Here is a 25,409-nt window from a genome sequence, read left to right as displayed (position 1 = left end):
GAAATGACTATTTTGGCGGCATGTTTTTTGGTAGGTGTGAACATTTGACCATTCTTAAATGTATAACATATACTAAAACTAAAGTAGTCATTAAAACGCACGATTATTTCATTCATTAACTTTAAATAATAATTTAATATCATAAAACAATCCATTTTATAGTAACAACTATATTATACATATTTATTTATAAAAGTTAATAATTCATAAACTGTTACTAACTCTACATGATACATAAAAATATAAATAATAATATATATGCCAGTTAAGTAACATATTTGAAAATTTACATTTACTAATGTAAATATTGCAAACATGACATATATATATGATATATGTGTATTATATTAAGTACAAATTATACTGGAAAATTATAAATACATTAACATAATTATAATTACAAGTTCAATGTAATCGTCCAGTTAGTAATTTTTCATATTCAATTAATTGATGTATGAGAATAGATTTTTTTGTGTTTAGGTGGTAGATAGACTACATAACTTTAGTACTGAACGATTTGATTAAATTTATTCATTTAATTTTAGAACTAAAGTTACTTTTACACGATTTTTGCATAGAAATGAATGATCTTGATGACATCCTTCGTGATTTTCCGTAAATTTTTGTTTTATAGATTTATAACTATTCTTTCGAAGACTAATGTAGGGGCCATAACGCTCTTCCAAAAAAAAATTTGGCAAGCATATATAATTTTATTTCAATTCTATAAGTAGTGCACTTATATCTACTTAATATTATATTTGTTATTTATAATTTTATAAACTAAATATATAATATATACAATATATAGTAAAATACAAATTATATTACGTAATAATTATAAACACGTTAACGCAATTAATAATTATATATAAACTGCTCTTTGGACTACAACTTCATTTTGATTAAAAGTAGTAATTGACTGCTTTTTCATTTTCCTTATTTCATCGATTGATTTGTGACAACTGATTCTTCTATTTCAAAAAAGTTGTTTAGAGGATTATTTTTTTTTGGAGGTTGCGGATCAAAATTTTGTTCAGCACTAATTTCAATATAAGTTGGTTTAATTTCTTCTCTTATTTCTAGTTCATAAGTTTCATAACTTTCGGTTATCGGTGGCCAACTATGAAAATATTTAAGCTCATATTCAATTTGCATATATTTTTGTTTCGATGTTCTAATATTGTTTTCACGGCGTACATGAATTTTTTTAAACAGCAAATATTCAACCACAAAGCTTTCTATTAGTACATGAAACAAAAAATTACAAACGCCATACACCAACATCCAATATCGGAAGCTCATAATAGGAGGCATAACCAGTTGAAAGAAATTTGCGAACCATTCTGCAGGGTATATAATAAGATATACAACGATGAAGACGTTTATAGTAAGCGAAATGCAGAAAGGAATATTTGAGTATATTGGTTTGCGATATGGAGTTCCTTTCGAGAAAACAAAAGCCAATATTATATATTGAAAACTTGAGATCGCGAACATTGTATAATTTTCAAAACATCCTAAATGATCGTCATTTGATAGTTGAAAAGGTACAAACCAACTTTGATGATGTAAATGAAACCAACCTAAAATATATAAAAATAAAAATAGCAATATATTAAAAATATTATATAAGTAACAAACCTGTAACTTGAAATCCGACAACAACTAATAAATGCAAAACAATTGAAACTAATGGCGTCATTGATATTAAAGAGCTTAATGGCACTTGTTTTACCAACGGTCCAGAATATGCTTCAGTTTTGCCGAAAAAGAACGCAAAAACAGATATTAACCCTAAATCTACATATAAATACTGTTTATCTGTAAGATTGGAATCTATTGAATATAATATCATTACAGATATGAATTGCACCATAGAATAAGCGGCCATATATTTAAATATTCCAAATGAAGTTACTAACGCAGCACGTCCTTCTTTTATAACTGTTGGCACTGACGCAATTGTGGGATTACGAGATGTAAATGGGGATGCAATCGAGGACTCTGTTTCACTTAATGAAATTCCAGTGTGTGCAACTTTAAGTGCCCCGCAATCATTAGCACCGTCACCACACATTGCTACACAATAGTCCAAATTTTGTAACTCTGTTATCAAGGATTGTTTTTGTTCTGGTGACATACGAGCGTAAATGACACCTCGGGTTAGAAAATTTTTCAATTCATTAGGAAAGTGTTCACGTACAATTTGCCACGTTTTACCAATCATAGCAAAACGGTAATTATTCCGCCAAGTTGTTGGTGAATTTTTATTTTCATTATATCTTACATCTAAATCTTCAGTTGGTAAAATGTCATTTAAAGCTATTTCTGGATCTCGATTAGTCCAAGTATCACACGTTTGTAAACTAGTTAAACTGCTACTGTTAGGATATGTTTCACAAGCACTACTGAGAGAAGTAATTTCGCTGTTTAGTTCTTTGTAATTTGGATCATTGTTTACTGAGATCATAACACTTTTATCCTTTTCATTAGATTGTAATAAATTGCTTTTGTTGGTACCTAACTCAAGAGTATAATATAATTCATACTGCTGGTTATGATTCTCTTGCTCCCTGCTATGTTGACGCACGTGTACTGTTACCACTGCTTGAGACGAAGAAACAATACCACAGTCGCGCGCAACACTTAAAGCTGTTAATATATTATCACCAGTAACCATTATTGTACGTATATTAGCAGCTTTCAATGAGCAAATAACATCGGTAGTATCTGGTTTTAATCTGTTTTCCAGTACAACAAATCCCAGAAATTCTAAGTCACTTTCAACAACTTCACGCGAAAGACGTTGTGCTTTTGTGTAATTAATTTTACTACTTAATGACTTATACGCCATAGCAATAACTCGGTAACCTTGCTTGGCAAAAGTAGCCAATTGTTCAGAATAGTCTTGTGGTAAACTACTTGCTTTGCATAATTGCTGTAACATTTCAGGAGAGCCTTTACAATATACATTAAAATTTTTTTCAGTAAGACGGCGTGTTATAACAGACATCCGCTGAAGATTTGATGTAAAAGGAAATTCACGAACTATTCCATGATCATTACTTGATTCTCCACTAAGCAAGCCTACATCAGCTAATAAATCATCTACAGATGATTGACGATCCACACTTTGAGGTTTTTCAGTTGAAATACTCAAACTCATAGCTTCATAAAAAATATTCACATTACATTATATAATTTAAGAATTTTATATGTTTTTATTACCCTTAACAGGTTGTCTTACTATAGTTGGGTGAATTAGTCCATATTTTTGGCTATCAGGAATATCTTTAGGATCCTCCAGTATCCATCCTGTAGATTCAAACATTTTTAAGTCAAGTGGGTCGCCCATTAGCTTGCCATTCATTATAGTAATAGAATGACAGGTAACCATACAAAATAAAAAATGTTCAAGTGGTAAACGCTCAATTGCTTTTAGTGGTATTTGAAACTGATTAGTAATTGATTTTGGAACAACACCCCACATATCTAAACCATCTTCAGTTAGAGTCCCAGTCTTTAATTTTATATTACAAAATAATGTTTGCTAAGATAATTTTTTACTAAATCAATAATTTTTATTACCTTATCAAAACAACAGCAATTAATACTTCCCGCCACATTTATTGATCTGGGTGAAATACAAAAAATACTCTTTGCTTCTAACCGTTTTTGTGCATAATATCGTCCTACAGTCATTGCTGCAGGCAAAGCTGGTGGAACAACAATTGTTATCAAATCTAACGATTCCACGGCTATTTTCACTGGATCAATTTCACGCATTATCTAAATAAATTTCATTAATAAATATTTTACGCTTTATAAATATAAAAATATATAGCAAGCATTATCAAAAACAAAATTAGTTTTTATATAACATTTAATAATATAAATGTACTTACTTTACTTATTAGTGTGTAAATAAATCCTATTAACGCAATCAACGCTAAACATTCTATAAATTTATAAGAATCTTGCTCAAATCTATAATCCACCGGTGGTGGATATAAAATCGATCGTATAAGTCCGCCTTTAGCAGTTATATTACCGGTATTAATAACTATAGCCAAAACTTTTTCAGAGCCAATATATCGAGTTTGTATAACTTTTGTACCGCAAAATAAAGTATGTCGTGCATGCTCTTTTTTATCGTACATCATTCCTCGCTTCACAGGTAATGGGGTTTTGGTCACAGGCACACTTTCACCTGCAAATTAAGATTCATATAAATAAATCAAGAATTTTTAATAGTAAACTAATTCAACAACTTATTAAAAAATACTATTATATTTAAATTTATACTGCTTTACGAAAATATAGAAAATTATATAAGAAACACAAGATATCAAGGTCTTTGCAGTTAAGTTTTTATACGTAACCTGAGGTTTTTGACTATTTACACAATTCGTTTTGAATTATTTTTAAAATTCACTAAAATTAAAATCAGGAGAATATATAATAGCGTATGCGCATGACACAAATAATTGGCTTAAATGCTCAACTAAATTAAATGACTAAACTCATTTAGCTTGCTCCGCTTCAAATCTGTTGTGAATAGGTTACTATAATGTTACTATTATCTTAATTTTGTTTCCATTCTTTTTCTGTAGTTGCACTGGTAAAGGCAATTGCTGAACGGTGAATCAGTATCTTGCTTCAATATGGGTCAATTCCTAAATTTTAAGTACAATGTCCTAGAAAAAATGTACAAATGTACAAATGTAGATCAAATCATAATTTTATATACAACCGTATTTAAATTTCAACTTCATCTGTAACAAAGTGAGCTGTCCGAATATAACAAACTAAACATACAGGAATATGTTTAGTTTACAATTTTGCACAAATTCTTTCCCTAGCAAATTGTTGGGGAGACAAGTTAAAAAGTATTAAAAATAGTTTAATTTAATATGAAAGTAACTTATAATGATCAGATTTTTGAATATATTTTAATAAAATTATTATTATAATAAAATTATTACAATAAATTTAATATTTATGAAGTTTTATTTTTTATTTTATCCACAAGAGTTGATTAGTTTTCCGAATATATTTTAATAAAATTATTTTAATAAATTTAATATAACTAAATTTTTATTTAATAATACATTTTATTAAAATTATTATTTTAATAAAAGTACACAAATTTAAAATATTTAAATTTTTATTTGTTTATTTTATTCACACGGGTTTTTTCCATTAATTAAAGTGTTAACTATTGTTTTTAAAACAATAGAAAAATAATAATAAAAAATAAAATAAAAATAAATAAAATAAAATAAACTTTTGCAATTCTGTGCAGGTAAAACATTGCTTCATTTTTATTGTAACATCTGCACAATCATAAACTATTATTAGTTCATTAATTGAAGCATGAAGGACATTTCTATCCTAATTATACAAAAAAAAAATTAAATTATAATTTACGCAAATTGTGTATAAAAGCAGTGAATGTTTGAAAATAAAGACATTGAAGAATTGATATCATAACGTAAGGTTGTTTTTTTTATTAGTTAAAAAAGAGTTAAAAATTTAGAATTTAGCATTTGGTTTATTTTGCTCATGCACAATTCTTTTTATATATTTATTTTACTCATTAAAATAAAAGTTTTTTATTATTTATTATTTTATTATTTATTATTTACTCATAAAATAACATCTTTATTTCCGATAATTTGTGCAGCAAACAAATAATGCGATTTTTACATTTAAATCAACATATGGTACGCAATTCTTTTCTTTGTTTTGCTCATTTTTGCACTTTTCGTCATTAAAAAGTGGCATGGTTGCCAAAATTTAACAAAACAAATTTGAAACTGTTGTTGTTCCCAAAACTGCTGTCTCCCAAGCAATTCAGAATAAGGGAATTGTGTGTTTGGGAACAGCGTGGGAATAGGGAGAATAGGGAAATCAAGAACAAAAATAATGTTTTTCGTGCCATGAAATTTGGCTACAATCGAAGACTATAAAGATGGTTAACTTCCTTACATTTGTTTGTACCTAAGAACAATTAGTCCATGTCGTTGTTGTGGTGAATCGCGCAGATTATCGGTTAGGATATGGACAGTTGATGGTAGTGCAAGAAGGGAGGAGATTATTTAGGAGCATGAATGGATTGCAGTTAAGTGGGATTTCAATTAAAGTCAACCTGGATCAGAACAGAGAAACCTACAATAATCACTACAATAAGATAGAGCCAGAAATTTATTGGACTCAAATTAATATATGCATTGGAACACGAAAATTGAAATGCGGTATCATAGAGGGTAGAATTGACGGATTCAGTGACTGTTTAGCATATGGTTGTACCCTGATGTCAATTGAATTTGGACAGTGCTCACTGCACGTGAAAGCCGTAATTCTTTCAGAGAGAAGGAAGGCGGAAAGGTAGTGATAGCTTTGTTGCAGTGCAACCATGGGTGTCGATACTACATGTCTATGGAAAGCTGTTAGTCCATATTTATGTGTTATCTCACTTATGTTACCTCCACTGACGTAGGAATCGACGAAACCATTTTTGGTGGGATAGTCATTATATTGAGAACGTGGAAGCAGCAAGCAACTTTAGTCTAATCAGGTTAACATCAGGGAAACTAGGTCAAGTGGACGTCTCTTCATTTAGTACATTGAATAAAGATATTTCAGTTTAGGTTGCTAATAGTAAGCCTGTATGATCAGATCGTAGATAAGAAACGATCATATACAGGCAAAGCTGTTTTTGTGCGGAAGAAAGGGACAGCACAAAAAAATGCATTAAAAAAAATCGATCAAAAATTTACGAGTAGCTATAAAAAGTAGTTTTCGAAGCATAATTTAATAACATAACATAATAAAGAAAAAAAAAAGTCTGCTGTAAGAAATACATGAAAACCTAATTATTTTGTTTTAGGTAATACACACGCTATGTTTTCAAATATTTTATTTACATATATAATTTTTACACATATAAAATTTCTTATACATTATTCTTTATAATCAGACAATACGCCAAATTTCTTTTGGTAAGCTGGTTCAAAATCGCTTTCCTCACTCGCAATCGTTTTAATTTGGCTTTTAAATATGTAGCATAACACGTACATAGTTGATAACTTCGTCAATTATGTTGCAATTTCATACACCGCAAAAAAAAATTGCACATAAAAGACCCCATAAAAACAGGTTTAACGGTACTATAGGATAGAGTGCATCAAATCACCCAACACATTACGCGAGTCCCCATTTAAAAGGTGAAATATATCTGGGATGTGCTGCGGAAGGCAGGTTGAGAGGCTGGTGTACATTTTTAACTTCTATATATTTCTTCATATTTCATTGTTCTATACTTTATAAGGAACGAGAAAAGGGAATTACGCAATAGTCTCGTGCATTGCAACTACTATGATATTATTAGAAGTCATGAATACTGAATGAATACATGAATTTAACAGAAGAATTTTAAAGGAGAAATGCTAACGTAGTCTCTGAAATTTCAGAAATTTCACAGACTACGTTAGTGCGTTGTGGATGTGAGCGGGTTAAAGATGGAATTATGGATAGTTGTTAGCAACAATTTCCAACATAATCTGAACTCTAAGAATATTGGAATTTCGGTTGCAACCACCAGTCGTTGCATCGGACAGAGATGACATTCCTAAAAATTTCTCTAAAGTTTCTATTGCAAACTGTACATAGACATCTACTTGGTGGGGTAAAAGATGCCGGAAAGGAAGCTGGTTGGCATTGATTGGAAAAGAGCATCCAGAGCTGGACGACGATGAGGAATGTCTATTTAGGAGAGTTGTTTGACAACAAGCTCCTCTAATGGCAGCATTTTAATCATTGTGGGTATGCAAACGTGAACAGTGTCAAAGGAAGAATCAGTTATTGCAATTAACAAAGGATTAGTTTCTACTGATGCAAAAGTTAGAACAGTGCCAAGAAGAGGGTATTGATCCGTCACTATCGGAATTGGTTTCAACACATGAATGACAAATATCAAAACAAAAACGTACCTGCTAAAATATTTCCTAGTGATATCTGAAACTACTTGCCGCTTATTGTGAAGTATTAGAATTTTCTAAAAAATATCTCATCTGTATGTTCTTAGTCTCCCCTGCGGGTAAGGGGTTAGAATATTCCCGAGGTAGGGATGCCATCACAAGAGGCAACTAAAATCCCAGCACCATTCCGACACTGATTGGAGTGTAAATGGGATCCACCTGCGACACCCGCTCCGAGGTGTATATCTGGCAATTTGAGGTTGGCAGTGTTGTAGTGGCTGTAGTTAAGCCCAAACTTAAGCGGCAAAAATGATTGTATTTAAGTTTCATTTGGCGTGAAGCTGCGTTTTCACAACATATGATGTTAGCTAAAGATCAGCATAAGTATTAATTGGACTTGGTACTTACCAAGGGGTAAGTTATGCTAAACACAACTTAAATTGGTGCCGGCGGAAAATTCTTGGAATTTCTGATGGGGAGTTCATCGGCGAATTATCTTAATACGTGTATTTTTAGAACACCGTAGTGTTGAGTATTCAAAACAGGTAGCCACGTTAAATAACTCTAGATTTTGTCTGTTCTTAGTACAGAACGCCCGTAGTTATGTGAAGTAACTAATGTTTACTAAATCAACATTTTTTTTAGATGTTCCGTTAGAAAAGAGGTTTCGAACAATAGTGATTTACAACAACAAAATTCTTATTTGTTTTTAATTAACTGAATTTTATATTGACCAAACAAATGTTTCAAATATTGCAAAATACTCATCATCAATAGTATTTTTGAAAATATTTCTTATATTCAATTTTTTTAAATTAAATTTTTGAAACTGCAAGTACCAAGTATTGAGCTTGTCCCTGACAAAACTCGTCGTCAATGTTAATTAGCCCATTGACCTAAATTGGAATATTTGCGTTGTTCTAACTTGGAGTTTTGTTAATTTGCTATAAAAGTCCATTATCAAATTCAGCGAAGCAGACGATGTGAACGCATTCAGTATTTTGATTCTTTCAGTGACACACGTTTTATCCTATCCTACATCCGTGTTTCTAGTAATAAAGTTTGTATTGAATTCGACAACTCAGAGCACTGCATTGAGAAGGCGCGAAAACTATCGAGTGTATTAATAATGCAAGCTGAAAATACCAAAAGCAGACGGCCAATGATAACTATTAACCACTCCCTACACTTAAACATTTTGTAGTATTTACTAAATTTAGTCTACAGATTGCTGAAGGTTTACTGTACTACTTCTATCATGAGGCTAATGCTGATACCACCCTTTACTTCTGTTTTAGATAGGGAAGCAAACAGAAACTAATCATCTTACATCAGATATATACTTACTATTTACCAAGTCTTTGAAGGTGTCTCACCATAAGCCGCACATATATTTCGGCATATTCTTGCTGCAGTTTCACCTCTTTTCTTAGCAATTAAACATCACATAGCGTAAGTTTTAAAATATTGCACTCGTTCTTAAATCTATACAACTTTTTATACGACCAACAAATAATAGAACTGTATACACAAAAATATGTATGCTAAAATCACACTTTTAAAATACGTGTTCATTTGATCTAATCGCAACCAACAGAATTTAGAGACAAAAACCCGCAAACTTTTGCTCGAACTAAATTATCGTTCTGCAGATTATATATCACCAGAGCGTTAACAGTAAACAGTTAACATTAATCGAACACAAAACACAAGCTATTGCTTTCATACACAAGTCGAAAGTGATAAAACTCCCATCAACAGTGTAGCTCTAAACTTCATCAGTTAATAAAAATATTTAGAGTAGTATTTTACCCACCGTGCACCTTACGTATATTACATATTCTAAAAACATAGCTATCACATGCAGACAATACAACTTTGCCAACTTTTTCTATAATTCATAAAACAGTTTGCTATTCGGGCAATAAGAACTTTTCAAGAGTATGTGGATGATATTCCTAATCCCAATTCTATACATATACATACAAACGGAAGCATACAACAATTGATCTGCATTTATCATTAATCAGATGATGACAGCTAAATGATAGCATAAATGAACATAACTACAAACTTCATCAAATATGTAAATTTTTTTCAAGCTGATTTAACAACTCTAGCATAGGTCCTAGTTGTCCATAGGACTAGCATAGGTCCATAGGACTTTTTGCCGATGGTCACAGCTAAGTTAGTCGGCACGTACCGTAAGAACTTAAGCTAAAGCGCAACCAATCACACCTGCATATTTGAAACGAACGAAATAAACAAAAGCGGCAAGTTTAAGCGAAGTTAGAAGGAGAATAGAAAAATCAAATTCAATTAGGTTTTCTGCCTAAGCGAATTTAAAAATGCGAACAGTTGCTCGCGAAACCTTATTGAGGGTGGGTGCTTTGCAATAATGCGCCCATTCGGTTTCGCATTCTATGCATCTGCAGTATGTTCAGAAACATATTGGCAATTTGCTCAGCATATATTTCGTAAATTATTTTTAATAAATTTTCTAAAAATGATTTCTTGCCAAAATAATATAGAACATATAATATCGCTAACAAAAATTGTTTTCAATTTTCAATAAAATATTTTCACTATTATTTCACGTACACATTTTGCTTACTTAATCAAATGTTAATAAAATCAGCTGGTTACGTACGCACTAATTGTACATTAGAATAGAGCGAAATTTCCTTTTCATTTCTATTTAAGTTCTGACGGTACGTACCGACTAATTAAGTCTTCAATTATGTCACTTTGACATGTTGATGTAACAATTCTGTAAATAATCTAATAATAATTATTATTATTCTGTGTTTTGAGGCACAACGTTTGCAGCTAACAGGCCACAACCTACTAAAAGCAGCTTTATGTTCCCAAAAACACGAGTCTTGATTAAGTTAACAGATGTCCTACGTTGTAACGCCTTTTATAAAGTATGCTTGCTAGTAAAAAGCAGCACTAAAAATACCAGAGTTGTTTACCAGTTCGAGTAACCTGGTAAAAGTGCAACAAGTTGCGCTAACTCGTGAGCACACTTGATGGTGTTGATTTGTTAACAACAGCTGTTAAAATCAGCCCTGTTTTGATTAATTTGTAAATTGTAAAAAAAAATTTAAAAGAAATATCAATATTGTACCAAAATTAAATGAAAAAAGCAATATTGTTGGAATTTTGATCAAAACTAGTCTAAAGAGAATAAAATTGCTTGATTAAAAAATTATAAACATTTTTTAATCTTTAAAATTTGACACAATTTTTATGTATGTATTAGTTTTTAAATTTTTTTTAATAAGTTTTAAATTTAAAAATTAAAACAAGCTATGTTCATTCTTATTATATTGAAACTATTTGAACCAGTGCACTTGAATACTTTTACTCTCTATTAACTGCGAGGTATCTTCAAAACCTCTCTTTACGCCTTGACTGGATTATTGTTTATCACTTCATCAGACTAAGCAATAATTGACATCAGATCTGCATACCTCTTCGAGGAGCCTGTAACCATTCTGAGATTCGATACAGCGGTATTGGTAAGTCTGTCAGTTTTCGTAACTAATTTCATGGCTCTATTCTTTATTCTTTATTATTCTTGTTATTAAATAATTTTCAATTTTTGAAATAAATGCATGAACATTTAATATTAATCAGAAAAAAGCTTTAAATGCTGCCCATACAAAATGCTTAGTATAAATACATTTTCGAAGTAAAATTTTTCTTATATATGAGAAAGATGGCAACAGTGACAAAAAGAGTTAAAGTGCCATGCAAATTTTAGTCAATCAAAATGCTTGACTTATTTAGTAACATTGCAACGCATTACTCGACATGTATTTTGTTGCACTTTTAATACGTTACTCGGTTACCAAGTAGTTACTCGAACTCGTGAACAACCCTCAGGATTAAAAAAACAGATTTTCAAAATAATAACTGCATTTAAAAAATATAATAAAAGGGCATAATAATAATAAGCAACTATGTATAATAACCATATAAATCGGTTTTTATACCGCCTGCATCCATTCACAGACTGTTGTAGCTGTAATGAAATTTTCGCAATTACCTATAAATTTTAATTATCTAAAAATATTATAAATTTTACATTAACCATAATTGTTATAATAAAATAAGTCATTGCGACAAGATTTTTATCTGACCGGATTATTCAAATATTTTTGCTATAATAAATTAATTACCAATATTAAGTTATAAAATAATAAAGCAAAAGTAAAAAAGAAATACTTTGACGAATAAATAAGTTTAATATAGAAGGACTTACCAGTTAACATGGACTCATCAAGTATACAATTGCCAGACAACAGCACAGCATCGCATTGCATAGTACAACCAGCTGTTGGTATTTCAATAATATCACCAGGCACCAGACTCTGCGTAGGCAAGTCCGTAACGACACCTGTTTGCGACACCACTAATGCAGTTCCAGTATTTTGTACTGTTTCTCGTAACCTATCTTGATTCTTAAAAAAAAAAATAAATTGTTCAGTAATTCAATTTAAATATATTATTTTCATACTTTCTTCATTTGCATAATAGACATTGATATCCCAAATACTGACATTAAAACAATGACACACGCATAATAAAAGTAATCGTACGTAAACCATAATATTACCGAGAATATTTGAAAAACGTAAAAAGGATTAAGAACTTCCAAAAATAATAATGTTTTAATATCCTTGTAAGGGACACTTATTTCATTCACTCCGTAAACAATTCTTCTGGAATTTTGCTCCTGCGCTGATAATCCTTTTTGTTGATGAAAGTAAACACTTGTCATATTCACATCAAGTCCTTTTAATTTTTTATAAGAGTACGTCTGTGAGTCCCAAACATATCGTAATTGTTTACAAAGGAATAGACGTATATTTTTACTTTCTGTCAAAATTTAAAAACAAATAAATTCATGCATTATCTGTAAAATTAACGAACATTTTTATACTTTTAAATTGACCGCCTGAAAAATGTACTGAAAGTTGACCATTTTTGTCGTCGCTGTCATCTCTTATGTGCAATGAGCTTTTTAAGACTTTTGCATGATATCCACCACTTTGATCACTTAAAATTTTTAAATTCAATTTAAATATTTTACATATATTCTATTATTACCATACTGACTCGGCACTAAAGTTTTTCACTGTCTTCACATAATAAATTTTGTGTTTGCCCTTATAGTCTTCCTGTATTAGAACCTTTTCAGCCTCATCTAAAGGACACTGCACATGTGTAGCAATCAAATACCAATGCCGCCACCAATGCAGTATTAAGCGCAGTAATCCGCCAGTCATGCATATACATAGCCAACATAGAAACATCCGGCTATTAGATTTACGGTAACCTGTCACTTGCATTTCATCTTCCTCACCTTGATTTAGTAAACCTACGCATGGTTTAGAATCTGAAAATAATTATAAATAATTTTAATAATTTTAAATATGAATATAAATATATATATATATATATATATATGTGTGTGTGTGGGCATATAGTTTAAAACCATATATATATATTATGACAATACAATTGGGTTTATTTAACTAAATATCGCTATGAATTCTTGTACCTTGTTTGCAAATTACTTTATCGCTCATTAGTATTAAGAAGTTTATTATCGTGTTAGAACAACTTATCAGGCTGTTTACTCTGTAATGTGTAATTTTGCTAATGTCGTCTCTGCATTATTCAGTTTGAAAACAGTCAATATTTCTAAAATTACATAATTTTAAATATTCAAATATTCAAATATCTAAGTGCAAAATGCAGATGCTCATAAAAATTATTTAAAAAAAACAAAAAACAAAAAAAAACAGTTTAATGAAAACAGTTGAATTCGTTCGTTTTAATAAAAGCAATATTTTCCAGTTTTTTAATTAAGAATTTATCACGTTCACAAAAATATATTTACAAAGAAAGAGACATTTTAGTATAAATAGTTGATGTAGTCAGGAAAATATATTAGAGGGTTAGCATTGACTTTGTTAAATTTAATCTAATCTTCTTCAGTTAATAAAATTCACATATAGGAAATATTTTTATTATGTAGAAGCACATTCCCATTAATAAGAACTTGTTCTTAGTGAATGAATAGAAAGAAATAAAACGGTTGATAAGTCGTAAACTACATTTCACAATTTTTTCAACATTTTGTGTTCAATATTTTATTAATTTCTCAATTTCTCAATTTAGACTTAAGCTGTACAATATTGCAATCTCAAAGCATTTCGAATTAAACAGAATAAACTTTGAATACAAAAGCGTATACATGCTTAAAGTTAAAGTTGTTGCGTTATGTTAATGTAAGCAGGTTATGAATAACCATAAACTCTCCGCACCACCATAAAATTTATAATTATTAATTATTAATAATTATATAAATAACAACTAAATGAGACAAATAACGACATAGCGGTTGCGACACAATCGTACTGCGATGAATTGAAACATGTACTCGTGGCTTGAATTTTGTTTAAATTTGTTTAAATTGCGTTCGAATGAAGTATCAATAAAACCCTTTAAGCGTATAAAGCACTTGTGTTTATCTAATTTAGAGTAACTTATGGAAGAACACAGCAGCGCAGCTCAATATAAACACATTTTTTAAAGTTCAATAACAACAACGTGTCGCGCCATTAAAATATCTTGTGCGCATAACTGACTAATTGACTTACGATCTGAATGTTGATAACTAGCTTTGACGTTAATACCCGAAGTTCGCGATAATGATTTACTGTGGATTTTAGTACTTCTGATATGATTAACAATTTCAATTTTACTCTTACAAAGAAATCGCATGCACTCTTAAGATTCGAAATTATCACAAACAAATTATCACGTTCTACTCTAATATTAAAAGCTTCAAAGTGAAAACATTGAAAACATTGAAATCATTGAAATCATTTTCAAAAGTAACATTGCCGTCAGTAATTTTCTTGCACAAGATTGTATGGAATAAATATTCATAGAACACAATTAAAATAAATTAAATTAAATTCGGGTTATACATTTTTTTGAATGTTGTTATAATTCAAATTAGTTTGAAAACCAAATAACCGCACATGTTTTGGAGTCCGTGTTGGTAATAAAATGGAAGAGTACAGACTGAGATAACTCAGTCTCTTGTTATGAGAATTAAGTTAATGTCTTTTATAGACCTAAATTCATAGTCCTGCTTCAGCAGCACTGTTACAGTAACACATGCGAGCCAAATATCATACATCATCATCTAATAATCGCCGAATGTGTCAAAACTGCAAAATGTGACTACGAAAATGAGTTCGATATTCCCTTAGTAAATATGTTAACAAACACATTTGCTCACATCTGAGGAAATGAAAATCCACAAGTAACTGCCGAGTAACCACAGTATTTACTAGAAATCGCTGTATATAGTGAAATGTGGTCTGGACGTTGATATGCCTATACGAAGGTGTGGACCAATTCGCCAACTTTTATTACAATTTCTTAATAATTACCAGATGTGTTAAGAGAGAGAGAGAGTGAGAGAGAGAGAGAGAGTGAGAGAGAGAGAGAAAGAGAGTGAGAGAGACAGAGAGAGAGAGAGAGAGAGTTGCCTGCTGTTAATTCATCCATTATCGATTGAATATGAATTCGAGTCAATTCGGTTTTTGCCAACTTTTGTTGCTAAACTAAAACTCAGCATACATTGAATATATACAATCAGACCATTTTATAACGCTAAACTGCAATATGAAATATATATGACACAACCAACCTAATATAAATGTGAGTTATATGGATTGAAAACAACCAATGATAATATAACAGAATCAATGGATATTTAATATAGAATATTAAAGTAGCATTGTCTATAAAATTTAAAATAAAAGACTAGCTAAGACCGCATTACAAGGGTTATTAATGCTATATTTTTGATGATATTCTCAAACCATTCACTTGGACAATAGCGACGCAAATTCCACACCAATAGAGGACAAATCAATATGTTAAGTAGATTTTAAGCAAATCCAGGAAGGTCGCACTAGATGGCTGAAAAATGGGTTATTAGATCTTTGAAAGTTTTTATTGGAAAAAGTTCTGTATAAAAAAAGTATTTCTGGTGAAATCTCTGGATATTGAGATGCTGACTGGGTAGATAAGATATATCTTTATAAATAGAAAACAAGTTGCGAAAGCACTGTTAAGCCTTCAATGACAGAAGTAGAATATTAAACCAATGATTCTTTAAGTTGAACTAAACACGTAGACATAAAAGTCAGCTTTGTTCATGAATTGATCAAGAATGGTTAAGTATAATTATAATTAGAATAAATAAGTTACTTGACATAGGTATGGTGTAACGTAATGTCTATAAAATATTAGGGGTATTCACGCAACTGATTAGTTGCTTAGTAGTTGATTACAACAAAAATTTGCACACAAAAATGAAACTAAGCAGAGAATCAACTATTTCGGTTATTAAAAGATTAGTACAAATTTGATTAATAGTGCTGCCAGTACCATGTATCGTAATAATAACTTAAAATGAACTTTAGTATAGAAATTTGTTAGCTGTCTCTCTCAGCTGTTTGAATTGTGTGTAAACAATTTTGCAAACACAAGTATGTTTCACTTTTGATGTTGCTGCGAGTGCTACCAAGCATTTACACACAACAAACTAATCAGATTACGCATTTTGGGTCGTTCAAGCAACTGATTAACATTAAAATGCTAAATTTTTTTATATGAAGTTTTTGAATCAATTAAGCAACTAATCAGTTGCCTGAATACCCCTATTGTAAATAATGTGCTTAAAAATGTTATTTTTGTGTTATATTGACAATACACTAAAAAAGATAACATTGAAGGCATTAATAGTGATAGAATTAAAAATGAATTTCACTATATCTCGATCTCTTTTTATTTTAACTAGAATCCTTTAGTTTTTGAAACAATACTAATAAGAGCTAATCAGAATAGAAGTAAATTCTAATAATACTCAGAGCATTCACTTTCACAAAGGCAGTCAACAAGTGAAACCTTTTTCTTTGAAAATTGTAAATTCAAAACAGTTGAAACTTCGAAGTATCTTAAAGTATATTTTTTGTCCAGCATTGGGATATACACTGAGATTGAGTCTAAACACAGACTCAAATAAATGCAAGGGAATGTATATAATGGTCAAAATCTTTAACGGTATTGTCTTTATGACATATATACTTCACACAACTGCTAATGTAGTCATTTATCTCGAACTTGCAATTTATATGGTATTAAATTCAACGAATTAGACTACTTAGTTAAGGAAATTAAACAATTTTTTTTTGTTTATTTATAAAATATAAATTGATTGCATCTTTCCATTAGAAACTAACAATAATTTGTAGCTTTATTCGAAATTATTTTAAGAATATTAAGTTTTATTTCCAGCATTAAATTTTTGTATATTTCTATATGTATTTCGGTAAATTCCCTTTTGTCTTCATCAGAAGACAAACTATTTATACTTATTATAGTAGGGTTTTTTGTTTTTCTCCTCGTGGGTAATAGATAAATAATGGTAGCGGCAGGGGTCTGGTTTTGTTATTCAGGGTTTGTATTTTAGAATGTATTTAAAAAGCTGTGATGATACGTTGCTCTTATCGCCGTTGAGTACAGGTGTTGCCTGATGTTTGTGTATTTCGATGCTCTCTGCCGTTTCTAATTTTCAGATATTTCTGGAGATCATAGACATTAATAGAGACTTTTCTCAACAACACCAAACAAAGGGTTTCCAAGCGCGAGTCAACATGTGTACTAGTGGAAAAAGAGGAATTACCAAAAGAAGGCAAGAACATTTTCAAGAATTTTTCAACGTTGGTGTAGAAAGTAATTACATATCCTTGTACAGAATAAGAATTAAAACCCTAGAGGAACTTACAGAAGCCATACAGCAATTGAAAAACAGGAAAACACCTGGTGAAGATAATACATGAACAGAGCATATAAATCAGTGCAAGAAAACGCCAAAATAAAGTTATTTACTTTAATCAAACGTGTTTGGGCTGAAGAACAGCTGTCGGAAGCGTGGCTTACTGGTGTAATAGTGCCGCTGCACAAGAAAGGTGACAAACTAGACTTGACTTGACAGCAGATAAAAATCAAATCAGAGCGAAAGAAAGGTGCTGAGAAGAATTTGTGGTCTCATCGCAGAGCTACTACAACTTTATAACGGTGAAGATGCTGTAAAATTCGAAAAGTCGCATCACTTAAGATGGATAAGATGGCTCGACAACGTGATCAACATCAGAAGCATGGGTATTCAAAATTGGAGGTCTAAAATGACATGCAAAGCAGAATGGAGGAAGCTGGTTAATGCAGCTTAAGCTCATGCCAAATTGTAACGCTGATAATGATGACTTCTTTTTATATTTAAATCTTTTTCGTTAAATTATTGACGATATTTTATAAAATGAATTCCATAATTCGATATATAGAATATTCAATAATATAATTTTATCATTCGATAGTATGGAAATCCATTATATTTTGTTTTATTGAAAATCTACTGTAGTACTTTTATCAGTACCAAACTAATGTGCACACAAGGTGTAGTTCTCTTACCTATTTCACGTTCGTAATCGAAGGATTTTTATTTAAGCTTGAGCACATTTGCTAAATTTAGATAACCCCAAGCGATCATTACTGGTAAATAAGAATCCATTGTTTCAAATGTACTGTAAGATGTGTTTCGCAGACTTTCGAACTAGTGTAGGACCTTAATATCAACTCCAGATCTGATTGTTATTGGATTATTTACTAGTATGTAATACTAAATCCTGCCTATAGGATAGGACTTAATTAATTTAAATGACATAAATAAAATTGTATTTAGATTTATTATCACAGCTTTCAAACAGAACCAAAAAAACAAAATACTTTGATTTTTCTTTAGTTTTTATTTGATACTGAGTAAGTATTATGAATAATATTCATAGCAATTCTGAATACTCCCAGGGAACAAGTCTTCCTATTAAGAAAACAACTCCCTTATTCTGAATTGCTTGGGAGACAAGTTAAAAAGTATTAAAAATAGTTTAATTTAATATAAAAGTAACTGAAAATGATCAGATTTTTGAATATATTTTAATAAAATTATTATTATAATAAATTTATTATAATAAATTTAATATTTTCAAAGTTTTATTTTTTTATTTATCCACAAGAGTTGATTAGTTTTCCGAATATATTTTAATAAAATTACTTTAATAAATTTAATATAACTAAATTTTCATTTAATATATTTTATTAAAATTATTATTTTAATAAAAGTATAACAAATTTAAAATATTTAAATTTTTGTTTGTTTATTTTATTCACACGGGTTTTTTCCACTAATTAAAGTGTTAACTATTGTTTTTAAAACAATAGAAAAATGAAAGGCAACTAAATTCTGAAATTAATGGGATTCCTAGAATAAGTTAAAATAAACTTTTGCAATTCTGTGCAGGTAAAACATTGCTTCTTTTTTATTGTAACATCTGCACAATCATAAACTATTATTAGTTCATTAATTGAAGCATGAAGGACATTTCTATCCTAATTATACAAAAAAAAATTAAATTATAATTTACGCAAATTGTGTATAAAAGCAGTGAATGTTTGAAAATAAAGACATTGAAGAATTGATATCATAACGTAAGGTTGTTTTTTAATTAGTTAAAAAAAGAGTTAAAAATTTAGAATTTAGCTTTTGGTTTATTTTGGTCATGCACAATTCTTTTTATATATTTATTTTACTCATTAAAATAAATGTTTTTTATTATTTTATTATTTATTCATAAAATAACATATTTATTTCCGATAATTTGTGCAGCAAACAAATAATGCGATTTTTACATTTAAATCAACATATGATACGCAATTCTTTTCTTTATTTTGCTCATTTTCGCACTTTTCGTCATTAAAAAGTGGCATGGTTGCCAAAATTTAACAAAACAAATTTGAAACTGTTGTTGTTCCCAAAACTACTGTCTCCCATGCAATTCAGAATAAGGGAGTTGTGTGTTTGGGAACTGCGTGGGAATAGGGAGTTTTGTTCCCTGGGAGTATTCAGAATAGGCCTGAATAATAATTTTATTAAAATATATTCAAAAATCTGATCATTTTCAGTTACTTTTATATTAAATTAAACCATTTTTAATACATTTTTAACTTGTCTCTCCAACAATTTACTTGGGAAAGAATTTGTGCAAAATTGGAAAAAAAAACTCCCATTCCCATGCGATTCAGAATAGCAAAATTGGGAACTAGGGAACAAAACTCCCATTCCCAAATTATTCAGAATAGCAAACTTGGGAACAGGGAACAAACTCCCATTCCCATGCTATTCAGAATAGGCCTGAATAAATAAAAATAGTCATAACTATAAAAGTTTGCAGTTATGACTGAAAATCAGATTAAAATTTTAAAAACAAGACAAGGCGTGAAAAGGTATTTAAAAAACTTTTCAAATTGCATAGATATGCACATATATTAACTATTATCTTCAGCAATATGGAATTGTAAACGAGCTAACCATACTATAACAGAAATGGCTAAAAGTACCTATATTAAGGGTAGCTTAGTGCCACCAAATCTTTAAACACAAACCCCAAATTCTGGGCATAACCTGCAGTCGTTTACTTAAAAACTTTTGGTTGTAATACGATTGAGTAAATAAAAATTGTGGTAAGAATAAAATACAATCTAAAGACTAGAAGAAGACTAGGTTGTAATGCGATTGAGTAAATAAAAACTGTGGTAAGAATAAAATACAATCTAAAGACATAAGAATGCAGATAATATAGTAAAGAAAAAGTACGATTCAAAAGAGTGAAAATATTTTAGACAATGAAATAAATTCTGATGTTTTTAATATAGAAAATGACTATGATTTATGACGTATTTGGACGTAATAAGTTTAAAGTATCAAAGCACTAAACTTAATAAAGAAATAATTTTATTGGGTCTATATTTAGTCAATAGATATGCTAATATCATAATCCTCAAATGATACTATGAACGCAATAATAAAAAACTACGCCAAAATGTGAAAACAATATATTACAAACATATTAGGCAAATGGAAAATCGTAAATTCTAAAAGTACCCCTACCAGGAGTAGCTGTGTTAACAAAATTTGACAATAAATTGTATCAGAAGCTAAGCGAACTCAACGGTCTATCCGCAATGTCCGTTTATTACTTTAACGGGTAGAAAACTTTTTATAAAAAATTAAAATATAACATGCTTTACAGATGCTGACTGAGATAGCAACTATGTTAACAGAAGATTGTTTCATGGCATCAAAATATATGTGGATGGGTCAAGACGTGAAGGGGATAGATATTATGGGAATACTGCAGAAATTGAACTAAAAGAAATGTGAATGCGCAGTTCTTAGTGCAAAATCCCATTATTCATAAGCGGACCAAGCACATAGATAGACAACTAATACTGCCTTACTATGTAGAACTTCACAATTTTCTTTAAGTGTCAGTTCTTAAATTCCTAGAAGTGCACTAAAGTTTCAAAGCCTACTTAAAAACCAACCAACGAACAGTGCGTTTTGCTGTATATTAAGAGTTTTTCGTACCAATATGCTCTAATCTAGGAGTATGGGAATCATATAGTATATGGCCTTAAAAAATGATATTTAAAAAAATGTAATAGTTGACCTTGGTGGAGCCCACATTTGGATGGGTACCGGTAAGCCGATTGGACTCAAAATATATTTAAAAGAACGTCCTCCTCAAAAACCACATTTACCTACATTTATTTTAATATCTTTAATGGTTTAGAAAACACTGAATTTTGATCATATAATTTTTATTGATTTTCATTCAGAACACGATATTTTCTGAACTATTAGAGATCTTAAAATAAAATTGCGTTTTTGAGGTTAAGCCCGACTGTTCTTAATCAAAACACTGTTAGTACGCAATTATTGTAAGTTTCTTTTCCTGATTTCGCGAATTTTGTTTGTATTTCCAGTAATTGGCCATATCAGTTTGACAGATATACGTGTATATAGTTGATAACACTTCAATCGCCTAACCAAACTGTATTTAAAAGAAGTTCTCCTATTGCGTTTGCCTACCGTGTTTACAATGATTCTAACCTAGAAGCAGAGCTTAAAGTTTTACCAGTAACAGGGACAATCAAGATCAGCGGCACAGACCATAATCTATCAAATTTGCAAATCGGTAAAATGTTATCTATCACGCTACAGTGACTCACAGCTTATTTCGTGTAAATAATATTTTTGTAGATAAAGTCGAAGTTCCTAATATTGAAAATTAAAAATTTAAATATGCAACTCTGAAGAATGTTTGATTTTTATTATAAAATAAAAAAAATTTATCAAAAATATAAATATTCAAAAAGTTAGGTGCACAGAAACAAACATACATCAAATTCTGACCTCACAGCTTTTATCATCTATTGTTTTTACTTCTTAAAATCGTGCAAATAACAGGGGTTTGAAACTAAAGATACTTGACAAATACAAAATTGATTATTTTACAGGAAATATTGAACAATAAATATATAATAACAAAATTAAAATAAAATAAAAAAATTATAATAATATAAATATGAAAATAAAATAAAAAATTATAATATAAATAAAAACAAAAATAAAAATCTTTAATGCTTGTGTTAAAACCGTGTGCGGTTTGGAACATACGGTTTTTAACAGTCGCCATCACAAACAAGCTACAAACTTTTATCAATAGATGTTTGAGACAAATTATGGTCTAGAAAGATCAGCAACGAGCGACTGTGGGCTATGACAGAACGAAAGCCGATTGATATACAAATCTTAAAACAAAATTATATGTGGTTGGGTCATAATCTACACAAATCCTTCAGCGAAATTGCACATGCCGCTTACAAATGGAATCCACGGAGAATTAATCACGATCGACCAAAACCTACATAGAGAAGGATAATCTACAGAGAAGCAAGAAAATCTTTCAGTGAACTAAAATATATAGTGGGTGATAGAAATAGTTAGAAATCTTTTGTGCTTAGACTAAGTTTATTGCATTTATATTCTTGAACATGTCAATAATAATACTAGGGGCATTGAAAAATAACTGGTCTAAGTAAAAAAAACGAATTTTTTTGGAAAATTATATTTCATGTTTTAGTATAGTCCCACCCATTTTAGTTCGAACACCGCCTAATGATCTCTCAACATTTGGATACATTTTAAATAATACGATTTGTCAAGTCTTCCAAAATATACCTCAGTTTTCCATTTCACTTCATCATTTCATGCAAATTTCTTTTCTTGGAACAATCTTGTCAAGTTTGGAAACAGGTAATAATTAATGAAAGACAAATCTAAAAAATACAGTGCATGAAGAAGCAATTCGCATCATAATTCATTTAATTTCATGATTTTCACATTCAATCAATCCAATAACATAGATTAGTAATCTAATGTTATTAATTTTCCTTTTTTAAATAGTCTATAAAAATTATTTTACTTGAATCTAAGAATACGGAAGCCAGAACTTTTCCAGTCAATTGTAGAGTTCGAGGTCGTTTGATTGCACTACCCTCAGGCTCTACTCATTCTCTAGCTTGTTGTTTTTCCGTAGGTGTGAAGAAATGGATACATGTTGCATCAATTGTCACTACTTGCCGCTCACAGTCACCTACATTATGTATGAACATTTCCAAACAATGTTTTGAATGACGAAGTCGTGGTCGTGGTCGTTTTTATTCAATTTTTAGCAATCGCGTCAACCAACTTGTCGAAAGCATTTTCATACCCAAATATGAAAAGTTTATCAACTCTGATATTTCACGCAATTTAATATTTGGATCGTCCAACACATTATCGTGGATTTTTTTTAATGTTTTTTCCATTTGAACTTCTTTTGGACAACCCCGACGCTTTTCATAAAAAACACTCGTACGACCACGTTTAAATTCAGCTTTCTAATATTTTATTGTTGTTAACGACGGTGCAAGGTTACCGTAACCAGAATCAACACCCAATTTGATTACATCATTGTTCATTCGTTTCAAATGCAGGAATTTTATTACTGAGTTTTATTACAGCTGTCGTTTAGTACTTGCCAGATATACAGATGGCGTTGCTACCTGTTGTGAAGTGAGATAATTATCAATCCACCTTGTAGGATCACGTATTCCATTATCGACGCTGTCATCACTAGTTACGATCATCTTTTGTCTACAGTAATATTAAACGTAAAAGATGATGTAGGAAAAAAAGATAAACCAATTTCAAAGTTGACATTCATTAAAATATCCACTATCTGTATTAGGAGAACCATTTGTGTTTTAGTTTTTACTGTACAATACAATTCTATTTTCATGTATACAAACTCAACAAATTCAATTCTATATTTATTAGTTGTCGAACTGGGAAACTTTACAACGGTACAATTGCTCACATATAAAGTATTAAAAATATCCCTCTATCCAACTTTTTTATAATCAAAAATTAAAAGCGCATTGTTTTTTAAGACTTGATTTGTAAATACAACTGCTAGGAAGTTTAAAATGCGTTATTATGAATTTTTTTTATTCGTCTTTACTTTTTACCAATAATAATCTTCATGAAATTCGCCATACGTAAATACAAACTGCGGCGAATATACATGTAATATATATATGTATACTTATATGTATATAGTATATACTTTTGCTCTTATTTTATTTTTGAAAATTGTTGAAATTGTTTTGGAAATGCTAAACAGTAATTTGGAAAAAGCCTATAAACCATATGACTATAGCACTGTCGATGAACAATTATTTTTATTCACACAATATGAACCCTCCAGGCCAGCTAAATACGGCATTAAAATTTAATGGGTTTGTGATGCACCAAACGCTTTTACAAAGTCACATTTATACTGACCAACATAAGACCAACAGATGATCCTCGACAGTAAACATTGGTGAACGAACTGTGCTAGACTTAGTTTGCTTGTATAAAGGAAATGGAAGAAATGTCGTTACCGAAAACTTTTTTACATTCTTAGATCTAGGTAAGACATTGAACTCCTGGAGTATGGCACTCGTTGGAAAAAAAAAGTAAAATAAAATAAAATAAAATAAAATAAAATAAAATAAAATAAAATAAAATAAAATACAATAAAATAAAATAAAATAAAATAACATAAAATAAAATAATATAAAATAAAATAAAATAAAATAAAATAAAATAAAATAAAATAAAATAAAATAATATAAAATAAAATAAAATAAAATAAAATAATTAAAATAAAATAAAATAAAATAAAATAAAATAAAATAAAATAAAATAAAATAATATAATATAATATAATATAAAATAAAATAAAATAAAATAAAATAAAATAAAATAAAATAAAACAAAACAAAATAAAATAAAATAAAATAAAATAAATTAAAATAAAATAAAATAAAATAAAATAA

At 29.7% G+C, this 25,409-nt stretch overlaps 1 protein-coding gene across 2 annotated transcripts in view; it reads right to left on the bottom strand.

The window, feature by feature from the left end:
* Positions 1-512: 512 nt before the first annotated feature.
* Positions 513-25,409, bottom strand: part of LOC119681739 (probable cation-transporting ATPase 13A3) — a 49,610-nt gene continuing 24,713 nt past the window's right edge. Inside the window, exons 3-11 of one of the 2 annotated variants that reach the window (XM_038095008.1) lie at positions 13,104-13,392; positions 12,937-13,052; positions 12,511-12,872; positions 12,256-12,454; positions 3,909-4,213; positions 3,592-3,792; positions 3,232-3,523; positions 1,645-3,171; positions 513-1,586 (exon numbers count right to left, since the gene is read on the bottom strand). In XM_038095008.1, coding sequence (XP_037950936.1) covers positions 940-1,586; positions 1,645-3,171; positions 3,232-3,523; positions 3,592-3,792; positions 3,909-4,213; positions 12,256-12,454; positions 12,511-12,872; positions 12,937-13,052; positions 13,104-13,392 — 3,938 coding nt within the window. In that variant the 3' untranslated portion in view covers positions 513-939. The remainder of the gene's footprint in view (positions 1,587-1,644; positions 3,172-3,231; positions 3,524-3,591; positions 3,793-3,908; positions 4,214-12,255; positions 12,455-12,510; positions 12,873-12,936; positions 13,053-13,103; positions 13,393-25,409) is intronic. The other variant, XM_038095009.1, reaches the window with a different exon arrangement.

This window comes from Teleopsis dalmanni, chromosome 2 (assembly GCF_002237135.1).
Source record: "Teleopsis dalmanni isolate 2A chromosome 2, ASM223713v2, whole genome shotgun sequence".
In the NCBI taxonomy this organism is placed as follows: domain Eukaryota; kingdom Metazoa; phylum Arthropoda; class Insecta; order Diptera; family Diopsidae; genus Teleopsis; species Teleopsis dalmanni.
Note: the sequence above shows the minus strand (reverse complement) of the source record. Positions and strands in the feature narration are given on the sequence as shown.